This window comes from Echinops telfairi, unplaced genomic scaffold (assembly GCF_000313985.2).
Source record: "Echinops telfairi isolate 266 unplaced genomic scaffold, ASM31398v2 ScPeMD7_7468;HRSCAF=8506_0, whole genome shotgun sequence".
NCBI classification, from domain to species: Eukaryota; Metazoa; Chordata; class Mammalia; order Afrosoricida; family Tenrecidae; genus Echinops; species Echinops telfairi.
The window spans coordinates 24,140,359-24,152,128 of NW_022111369.1; the positions used below are offsets into that span (position 1 = coordinate 24,140,359).

General features: G+C 44.0%; 1 protein-coding gene across 1 annotated transcript in view; it reads right to left on the reverse strand.

Moving 5' to 3' along the window:
- Positions 1-11,644: 11,644 nt before the first annotated feature.
- Positions 11,645-11,770, reverse strand: part of ATOH1 (atonal bHLH transcription factor 1) — a 1,032-nt gene continuing 906 nt past the window's right edge. Inside the window, exon 2 of the mRNA XM_004703432.1 lies at positions 11,645-11,769. Within this exon, the coding sequence (XP_004703489.1) occupies positions 11,645-11,769 (125 nt within the window). The remainder of the gene's footprint in view (position 11,770) is intronic.

Consider the following 11,770-nt stretch of genomic DNA (forward strand, 5'->3'; position numbering starts at 1 on the left):
TTGCTACACTGCACCCTGACTGGCTGGTCTCCTCCCTGCAATCCTTCTGTAAGGGGGTGTCCAGTGGCCTACAGATGCACTTGGGGTCCCCAATCTGTACCCCCCTCATTCACAATGATATGATTTTTTGGTTCTTTGGTGCCTGATACCTGATCCCTTTGACACATCATGATCACATAGGCTGGTGTGCTTCTTCCATGTGGGCTTTGTTGCTTCCAAGCTAGATGGCTACTTGTTTACCTTCACTCCTTTAAGACCCCAGACTCTATATCTTTTGATAGCTGGGCACCATCAGCTTTCAGCACCACATTTGCTTATGCACATATTCGTCTTCAGTGATCCTGCGGGGAAGGTGAGCATCATGGAATGCCAGTTGAGGTAGTTAGTTTATTATTGTTCCAACCTAGCCAATAAACACATGTAGGGTTAATTGAAAGGCGGAGGGATAAATGGCTCCCTAAGCCTCACCTTTCTAGTTCTCAGGTCTCTTGCTTTGTGATGGTCGGACCAGGGTGCAGCTGCCTTAGCAGTTCCCTGCTTCAGCTGGCAAGGCTGACTTCCTGCAAGACATCCCCAAGGAGAAGCCGCATGGACCTACCGCAATGCAGCCCTGGGTACTGGAGCAGCCCTGTAGAGACCCCTGCCAGCGCTGAGATGCTTACATGTTCAATGCCTTAGCTTTCTTCCTGCAGTCGGCATCATTGCATCTGTTTTGTGAGATGGAGGAGGACTTCGTGGATTGGTGTCGGACATATAAGTTAATGGGTTAATGTTGGACTTGTCGGCTTGGGAAGCACTGGGTTGGGGTGTTTTCTTGATGCACATTTAACCTTTATATAAAACTCTCTTTTATACATGAGTTTCTGTGGGTTTGTTTCTCTAAAGTACCCAGACTAACACACCAGTTTAATAGCGCAAAGTGTTCTTGCATTGAGGGAATACTTGAGTGGAGGCCCAATGTCCATCTGTTACTTAATACTAAACCTATCAATATATGTACATAGATCTATTTCCCCATCATCACATATAAATATATTTACATATGTACATGCCTGTATTAAGACCTCTATACATTCCTTTTTCCTCCTAGTTCTTTCCTCTATTTCCTTTTACTTTCCTCTTGTTCCACTATCATGCTCAGCTTTCATTTGGGTTTAAGTAATTCTTCTCAGTTACATAGCCCTCGATGAATCCCTACCAGGCCTTGCTATTTTATTTTATTGACTGCTGCTTTTATGAGTCTAGATTGTGGGTCCAATCAAAATGAAACTCTAGACAACTTCAATAGTTTCTCCATTTATCATGATGTTTTTATTGGTCTAGTTCTAAGGAATTTTGCTTTCTTTATACTGAGTTGCAATCCATACTGAATTCTGCAATCTTTGATTTTTATCAGCAAGTGCTTTAAGTCCTCATTTTTAGCAAGAAATATTGTTTTATCTACACATAAGAAGTTGTTATTACTCCTTCTTCTAGTCCTGAGGTAAAATTCTTCTTCATATAGTCCAGTTTCTAAGATCATTTACTTAGGGTACAGATTGAATAAATATGGTGAAAGTATAGCACTGATGTACACCTTTCCTGAGTGGAAACCACTCAATATTCCCTTGTAGTTTTCTAACAACTCCCTCTTGGACCATGTACAGGTTCTGCATGAGCACAATGAGTTTTACAGAATTCTCATTCTTCTCAAAGTTATCTAGTTTTATAGAATCCACACAGTCAAAGGCCTTTGCACAGTCACTGAAAATACTAATAAACATGTTGCTGGTATTCTGTTGTCCGCCAAGGCTCATTTGATGGCAGCAATAATATCCCCTGTTTCACATTTTCTTAAACTGGGTTGTCTATAGAAGTGAAACCAGGGAAGCTTTGAACACACAGAGACACAAATGGGGAGAAAGAGAGGTCTAAAACCAAATGCACTGCCACTGAGTCAATTCTGACTCACTGTGACCCTATGGAGAAGTTTATATACATAGGGAAGTGTTTATTAAGGAAATGGCTCACATACTTGTTGAAATGCATAAGTCCAAGTCTAGGCAGGATCCAAGTTCATGGGTCAGATGTTAGGTTGGAAGCTTTTCCTGACTCTGAATAGCTCCATGACTAATCAACCCAAGATTAGCAGAAAGGAGATAAGCTTATGGCTGCAGAATCAAATGAATCCAAGGTCAGCCGGCCAGATGTCTCAGCATAGGCAGTCAATACAGCAGGCTAGTGGCTCAAGCAGAGTCAGCTGCAGATCCATACTCTGCAAAACAACAACAGCAACAAAGGATACTTTCCCACAGTGTCCATTTATATCGGAAACAGGCCACATCCCCGAGGTTGCTTTTAATTGCAGAAGGGCTGTGACCTGAGTAAGGGGGTTGGAGCCCACCCTAGTCTTGTATAACGAATTGGCTCCTTATAGAAGAGCCATTATGGATTTGAATGCATTGTATGAGGTCACACGTTGGGGAATTATGAGGTCTTCACTGCCAAACCACTGAGAATGCTGGCCTAGCCAGGTTGACACATGCCTAACTTTCAGACATGTACTCTTCTAAATCCAGCTTGGCTATGTGATATCTCCGTATCTAGGTATTGCTGTAACCATTTTGAAATACATTTAGAAATTTTGCTTGCATGTGTTATTAATGACATGGTTATATAACTCTCACATTCTGTTGGGTCACCTTTTTTTGGAATAGGTACAAATATGGATTTCTTCCACTTGGATAGCCAGGTAGATGCCTTACAAAATTTTAGACATATATGAGTACCTCCAGTGCTTCATCAGCTCGTTAAAACATTATAATTGCTATTCTGTCAATTCTGGGATCCTTGTTCTTTGCCCAATCCTTCAGTACAGCTTGGACTTCTTTCAGCACCATTGGTTCTTGATCATATGATACCTTTTGAAATGTATGAATGCCAACCAATTCTTTTTGGTACAGTGATTGTGTGGTCCTACTATCGTATTTTGATGCTTCCTGCATTATTCAATATTTCCCCTTGGAATCCTTCTATGTTGCAACTAAAGTTTGGATTTTTTTTCAATTCTTCCAGCTTGAGATATGATCTTCTTTCTTTATGATTTTCTAACTCTAGGTCTTTGCACATTTTATTATGGTACTCTGCTTTTTCTAATTAAACAGCCTTTTGAAATTTTCGGTTCAGCTCTTTTCATCATTTAAAAAAAATTATTTGCTTTATCTACTCTAAAGAGTATATCAAGAGCAAATTTCAGTCTTTACTGACATCCACTTTGGACTTTTTGTTCTTATCTTTTTAATGACTGTTTGCTTTCTTCATATAGGATGTTCTAGATGCCGTGTCATTCCACTACTCATTAGGTCTTTTGCTATTCGTGTCCAGTATGTGAAATACATTACAGTGATGTTCTTTAAACTCGGGTGTTTTTTTTCATGTCACCTCCAGCTTCATTTATATCACCAAAAGAGCCCATATTTTCCAAATACGGATCCTCATTTTTTTGTTCCCAACTTTCACATTCCACTCATCAATGCATCTTGTTTGTATGCAGTTTCATACTGGTTGGTTAATAAATTTGAAGTAATAGTTGTGTTAAGTAGTCTTCCTTGTAGGTGTATAGGTATTATCTGATCACATAAAGCATGTATTTCAAGACAGATCTTGAAATGCTCTTTTTGATGATGAATGTCATTCCATTCCTCTGGAGTTTGTCATTCACAGCTAAATGAGCCACATGGTTGTCTCCTACAGAGGGCTAAGAGCAGTCCATTTCAAATCAGTAATGTAGATATAGAACTTGATAACTTCCATTGCATTCTGAATGACTTCCAAAATTCTAGATTCATACTTTGTGTATTCCATATTCTGATTATTAATGCACATTTGCAGTTATTGCTTCTCATTTTGAATCAGGGCTCATAAGTAGATCCTGAAAGCTTTACTCCATCTCTATCCTGAGGGTTCACTCGGCCGTGGGGAGGCAGGTCTTCCCCAGCTGTCCTTTGATTGCCTTCTAACCTGAGGGACTCACCTTCCAGTGCTGTATCTGACAATGTTCTGCCATTCCTAAGATTTTCTGTGGCTAATGCCTCAGAAGTGGGCTGTGTACTCCTTCTTTCCAGTCTATTCTTAATCTGGACGCTCCCCTGAAATGTGTCCACCAAAAGTGACCAGACAAAAAAAATTTTTTTAATCGTTTTTTTTTTCTTTTTAAAATCATTTTATTGGGGACTCTTATCACAACCCATACATCCATCCATCATGCCAAGCACATTTGTACACTTGTTGCCATCATCATTTTCAAAATATTTTCTTTCTACTTCAGTCCTTGGCATCAGTTCATTTCTACTTTCCTCCACCCTCCCTCCCTCATGAACCCTTGATAATTTTTTTTTCATGTCTTACATCAACCTATGTATGTGTCCCTTCATCCATTTTTCTGTTGTCTGTCCCCCTGGGAGGGGGTTATATGTAGATCATTGTGATCAGTAGAATTGGGATCATGATAGTGGGGGGGTTAGGAATGATATGATTTTTTGTTCTTTGATGTCTGATACCTGATCCCTTTGACACCTCATGATCACATAGGCTGGTGTGCTTCTTCCATGTGGGCTTTGTTGCTTCTCAGCTAGATGACTACTTGTTTATCTTCAAGCGTTTAAGGCCCCAGACGCTGTATCTTTTAATAACTTTCTTTACCACATTTGCTTCAGCGATCCTGTCAGGGAAGGTAAGCATCACAGAATGCCGGGTTATTATAACAAAGTGTTCTTGCATTGAGGGAGTACTTGATTAGAGGCCCAATGTCTGTCTGCTACCTTAATCCTTAACATATAAATATATGTACATAGATCTATGTCCCTATCATTATATATATATATATATATTTACATATGTACTTGCCTGTATTTAGACCTCTATAAATGTTCTTTGCCTCCTAGTTCTTTCCTCTATTTCCTTCTACATTCTCTTGTCCCACTATCATGTTCGGCCTTCATTCAGGTTTCAATAATTCCTCTGGACTACATTGACCTTGATCAAGTCCCACCAGGCATCCTAAGCCCTCCTCGCCATTAGTTTTAGATCACTTTTTGTTCCCTCATCCCTGGGTTTGTTGACACTCCTCTTCTTTTTCCCCACCTCTCCCTCTCCCATGTTCCCCCTGGAACCATTCCATAGTTTTCTCCTCTGGATTATTTATCCTGCCTATCTTATCTAGATAGACATGCACAAAAAGAAGACAAAGCAAAACAACAACAATAAGAAAAACCAAGGACAAAAAGAGCAAAGCCTATAAATTGTTTGTTCACTTTCATTAATGTTTTCCAGTCCAGTCTGATGTGGTGCCATACCCTGGCCCCAAAGTCTATTTTTTTGTATTCCCTGGGGACTTCATTGCTTTGCTCCCCTTGCTGCTCTGTTGCATGCCCTTAGTGTTTCACTCTGGTGTGGTGGGGTGAGATTGAGCACAATTCCCGCACTGCATCTCCAGTGTTGTCCCCTATTGCATTATGGGTTAGTGAGGGACATCATGTCTCATGGTGGGGCTGGCCCTACGATCCTCTCTGTGCATTGGCTGCTCTGAGCAGGAATATCATCCTAGGGGCTTGGATGTGTTCCACTCTCTCTCCTTTCCTCTTCGTTTGACCCTGCTCAAAGATTTTAAAAGAGGGAAGAAGGGAGGGTGGAGGGAAGAGGTGGGAAATGAGGAGCTGCAGCCAAGGGCTCAAGTAGAAAGAAAACCAAGGGCCTTGTAGATCACAGACCAAGTCTCCATGATGCCCCCAGGGCTTCCTAGATGCTGCTGCTGGTACTTCAAGCCCTGGAAGTATTGAAAGCATCACAGTAGCAGGCAAGCCACCACAGCCACGGGGAGACACATTGACAGACTGGGGGGGGGGGGGCTCTCTTATTAGATATATCCAAAACAAAGCAAAACAAAAGATGTGGAAGTAGTAGTTATATTTAGTAGCGTCTTGTTTTTCATCAAAGGAAACCTGATTTGGGGAAGTGGATGTTGTATCAACTTGTGGTATGGGCCAGGCCCCACTATAGATCAGAAGTCTATTTTGCTTTACTTGTTTGGTTTGGAACAGAGAAACTTGGGCTGAAATAAGAGTGAGAGGAACCCTGGTAAACAGCTCTAAATATTTTTATACCAAAATGCCCATTCTGCTTACTTTTCTTTTGAAGTAAGAGAATACAGGTACCCGTGTAAAGGCTCCGGGTGGTAAGATAAAATACCCGTGCATTGTTTTCAATTAACATGTAAACTCTGAGGTCAGTTTTTACCAGCACCAAAAGGGGTGGGGGAGCGGAGGTTAGAAAGGTCTCTTGTTTTGTTTTCCCTCTAGAATAACGGAGGGGCTGAGGAAACGTTTCTCTGGCGTGAGCGTGGAGTGGATCTTCCACGGCCGACTCTGGGCCCCGCAGACCCGCGGGCCCCTGGGGAGCGCGTCTGCATCCCATTTGGCACGGGAGGATGCGCAGGCTTCGGGCCTTGGCTCAGGTGCCTCAGCCCCCAGCGCAACTTTTCCCGGCCAACCGCACAGCCCTCCGGCGGCCGCCGCCCCCCGTTGCCCCTCCCCTTGGCATTGCTCGACTTTAACTTTGCGCGGCTTCTTTTCTTGCCGGGCTGGTTGCTGGGAGGTGCAGTGGGCAGTGGCGGCGCCCGCTGCGAAGCTGGGGGAGGAGAGGGGCCCGCGCGAGTGCGGGGGGCGGCGAGAGCCGTCCGCTTCTGTGAGCTCGGCCGGCGGGGGGCCGAGGTGGGCTGCCGAGGAGGGGGCGGCCGAGGTGGAGGAGCCTGGGCGGGGTGATGATGGTGTTCAATGTGGCCGCGCAGTCCCCCGGGAGCGGCCTGAAAGGCGAGTGCGCTCACCAGCTGACAGCGCGTGCTCCGCTCCAGACGCTCCGCACCGCGGCCAGGAGCCTCTGCCAGCCCCTCTATTGTCAGGCGTTCTCTAATTAAGAAACACTCACGTTACGGCAAGCCACCCCCACGCTTCTGGGTTCCTGTCCTTTTCTTTATCTTCCCCGGACTTCTCTCCTCCCCAGCATCCTAAGATTTAACCCCTTCTCAGCTCCTTGGGCCTCCTCCCCTTAGGGGCCTAGCCCGAGGAGGGAAGGCAGGGACCAGGCGGGTTGGTGGACGTCTACACCTCTGCCTAGCAGAGTGAGGGTGAGGGCAGCCAGGAGAACAGGGTGAAAAGCAGAGCGCACAGCTTTCACCTCCGTTATACAACTCCCCTGTCCGTCCCCCCAATTTCCAACACCAAATGCGAACAGTGTCACTACTAGAGGCCATCTTGACCTGCCAGCAGCACTCGCTAGTTTGTCTAGATTGCAATTGAGAAGTCTAGACTGTCATTGCCAAACCAACCAGTCTGCTCCTGTTTTAGTCAACTAACTCCATCTCTAGTTGTGGTTTGGAACCGATAAGAAGTTGATAATTTCTTGAACTTTCAAATAAGTAGATGAGAGAAGTAATTACTAGATACACTTTCTTAAAACTACTTATTTGATTTAGATTAACTCTCTAAAACCCATAGGAGGTCAGGCCTCATAAAAAAGTATTGGTTGTGTGGTAGTTAAAACTAAGGACATCGGTCCCCCTTGTTTTTCTGGACAAGTTGAACCCCATTTAGGCACGGACCATAAAGAAAGTGTTTAAACTTGCTTGTTGCCAAAAAATAATCTTTCCAGGGCTCTCCGTGAAATCAAATAAGTTTCCCAAAGTGTGGCGAGCCAAACCCCTCCACACATGAAAGTGGTGGTGGATGGGAGGCAAAGAAAGACTATAAAGCAAGCTGCTTAAAGTATACAAAATTCTCGAAATCACCAGCAGTGTTGCAAAGAACTAAACCGATTTATTTATCTTCATTACTTTAAGAAATGCTGCCTCTTTGTTTGTCTGGGTGATATTAAGCATGCTTAACTTGCATACATAGTTGATGCCTTTGCTAGTATCTTGGATACTTGGATCTGACTTTGGAAGGTAGAAGCTAATTGCTAATAATGGAGAGAAAGGAACCAGTCAGCATGGCAGGAGTGGTCTGGCATATGGGGAATGAGCCCTCAGAAATACTCAATATTCAGGTTTCCAAAATATTAATGAGATTATAGAAACCTGCAGCTATATGGTACAGCTTGTTAGTGGAGTGTTAGAGAGTGAAAGGCCAAGCATTTGTTATGCAAACTTCCTGGGAGAACTTTAAAATGGAAATGTGACTGTGCATCTCTGTCAAATGCCAGCATTAAAAAAAGAAGAAAGAAATAGAATGAAGGAAAGAAAATGAGGTTAAAGTCCTTCTCTGAATGTTGAGCACTCACTTTCCCACCCAGTGATTTAACTTTTGGTACAAGCCCTGATGAGTTTAGAAGCATTCATCCTCACTTTTCAGTCAGGGTGGCAGTTTCTGCCATGATAGGTTTCCTCTTGAGAAGAATGTAAAGTGGCTTCCTTATTTGAAGGTGAGGCTGCCTCCAACTAATATACTCACATAATGGGGCCAATTATGTAAAAGCACCCCTCAATATCTGCCTGGTATGGCTGTGCAAGAAAAAGAACACCAAGAATTTAGACAGCTTTTTACATCTCCGATGCGATCTATCAAGTTTTCAAAGAAGTCAATCAAGCGTTGACTTGGTAGAAAGGAGTAGGGGAATCCTGCGCTTAGTACCCTACCAGCACTTTCTGGATATGTGATCTGGGGACATTCGGGGCAGTAGTGCCTTCCTTTATAAAAATCAGCGATGAGGAAGACATCTACGAGGGTCCCTCTCTGTTAGTTGTTGTTTGAGAACCCATGAAAAGAAAAGTAACAATTTAGGCAGAGGTAGGGCTTTTTCCTCTTTGGTAGACACAAAATGAACGTGAATGGATTTGAAAGATAAAATAAAGATTCTTTTTCGTTGAAGGGAAAAAACCCCAACAACAACAACAAAAAACAAACAAGCACCACATCAATTTCCCCACCCTTGTGACCTTCCTCTCTCAGATCCAAGCGGGAAAATTATTCTAGCTTCTCTTCTCTTTCTCTCTCTACACACACCCGCTAAACACTCCAAGCCAAACAACTGTAAAATAACCGCGCGTGCTCCCATCCTGAAAAGTTACTGGACGCCCATGTCATTTCGCTTATTAAAAGCGGAATGGAACTGTGCTAGAAGCAATTGCTTGATTTATTCAGCACCCTGAAGATTCCTGATGTTTATCTTGAGCAGGACCAACTCGGTGGGTGCAAAAGGTTATCTTAGGGACAGGTGCATTGTTTCGGCCCCTGGAGAGTGTCACCAGGTGCCTCCCACTTCTGGAGAGCTGGCAGAGGCTCTCAGCTTTCCTGGACGGCTTCAACTGCCGCCAGGGATACCTAGGCGGCCAATTCAGCCCTGGTTCTCTCCTTCCCGGCTCAACACTAGAGGCTGCGCTTGCTCCCTCACCCACTAAATTTTCTGCAAACAGAATGTGGCTGTCTTTTCAATGGGGGATAAATGGGGTGCAGGAGCAAATGAAGGAGCCTTTCCACTTATTCTGCAGTTCCTCAAGCAATCTGTTTCCCCCCAAAAGGACACATCATGGACAAGATTTGGTTTACAACCAACCTCTCGACTCAGCGATGGCTACTGGGTCACTGTCCCAGTCGAGTTTATTCAGTTGGTATATTTCCATGAATTTGCAATTCACTTTTTGAGAAAATAAATTCTGCTTTCTGTACTTCCCACCCCATGATGTATTCGTGCTTTCCAAATCTATGACCCTGAAACTCAGCGCTTTTCTTCATTGACAATACCTACCTGCACCGTGAGTGAGCCCGCGGTTCTCTTTCAACAACTGTCTCAGAAATGTAGGCGAATGTTTTCGACAGAGAAGCTAGTTCAGAAGGTTATACTAAAAGCAAACATTAATTTCTAGAAATGTGTTGTTGTAAAGGAGAAAATGATGAGCATACGTGAAAGTCAATTAATTCCTGAGACAATTGCCCACGTCTTTAAATCAGCGAGCTCCAACTTCCCGTTCCCACCAAGAGTTGCTGCAGCCTCCACTCCCTCCAGAGGAGCTCCCCGCCATCTAGTCAATTCCCACTCACCACAACCCTCTGGGGCAGGGTAGACTTGTCCCTGTGGGTTTCCAAGGCTGTGAAGCCTCATATTTTCCCCAAGGAGGAGCTGATGGATTAGAACTGTTGACCTTGTGGTGGTTAGGAGCCCAACCATACTTTATGAGAGATTTTGAGAAAGAGAAATGGAAGAGGGGAAGGAAGAAGAGGAGGAAGAAGAGAAAGAAAAGAAGGACCAATAGAAGGAAGGAATGAAAGAAACATGGTGAGTTTGTGTTATGTATCTGGTCACTAAAAAAACTTGCTGCTTGTCTAATTTTTTTTGAAATATTAGCTAGCCCGGTTTGCAGTTCCTGACTAGATTCTAGGCTACTTGAAACACATGCCTCCCCTTGCAGAGATGGGGCTAGGAGTAAGGAGGGCTGGAAAGATCCTGACCATCCAGGGCATGAATAGTTTTCTGCATAGGATTCCTGGTGCAAGGTACCATACCCCTCTCCCCCAAATGCTTGGTTGCATAAACTCATATTGAACAGAAGAGGTAATCCCCACCTTTAAGAGCATTCAAAAACATTTTCAATATTTATGACAGTCCAATAAGCAAATAACTCATAAGTCATTGTTCATGTTTATTTTCATCATTTGCAAAAAGAAATACATAAAACAATGGTAATTGGCTGGGCTAAATTAAAATAAAATGATTTTGAGTAGAAAACGTAATAAAAACGAACCAAGACAAGTAGAAATGGTAGCAAACACGCAATAATAAATAAGTCCTCTAACATTAGCAAAGCAAAATAAAATGGGCAAAACGCTGTTTTTGACACAACTAAACGGTGTTTTTTAAAATTTCATTTTAAAATAATTAAAAAAACAAATATTTCCAAAGACGTAAGAACAATATGTGGCTGTGTCTGTTTGTTTTTAACAAAACTGGTCTGCAATTGGCAGTTGAGTTTCACCTGGAGCCCCAACAACAGCGGCCGATAAAGTGCGTGCGCCAAGTTTCCTACAAGACGCCAATGTTCTCGCGATTGAATATACACACTGGGTATGTTTTATACACTATATAAACCTCAGAGTCCCCTGTTTCCTAACAATTCCATCGTCAGAAGTTATTCATCTTGCAAGCGTGAGCAAACTGCGGTTCATAACTCATTTTGGGAGAAGGACTTGGGAAGACTCACGTGAGTGCGCGCAACACACAGGGATGGATGCCCAGGGCATAAAATAATTAAACACAAACCAGCGACCGACAAGAAGCTATGGTGTTTTAGCAGCGGACTGGAACTTGAATAAATGATGCCATGGGCGGGGGTGGGGAACTCCAATTGTACCGCATCTATCTACAGGGCAATCGACGGTGGAGGGAGAGAACCGAGCTCTAACAGCACGTGTCCATCGACAGTCTGGCCCAGCAGGAGTGGGAGCAGCGGCGGCATTCGCAAATGGTCAGGGGCAGCTGCCCCCTGAAGCCAGGTCGTTTTAAACGACGCCCGCAGCAAGGGGACAATGAAAGGGTGCGGGAGTCTAACTGCGACGCGGCTGGTGCGCTGGGAAAGGGTGACTTTGTTGCTGCCTCGGGTTTCCGGGTTGGGGTCACCAGCCTAACTCGCCTCGTCCGAGTCACTGTAATGGGAGTGAGGGGAAAACTCCCCGTCGCTTCGATGTGACCTTGGCGAAGTTTTGCTACTGTCGTCCTGCACCGGCTGCAGGATGCCGCCGGGCAGCGA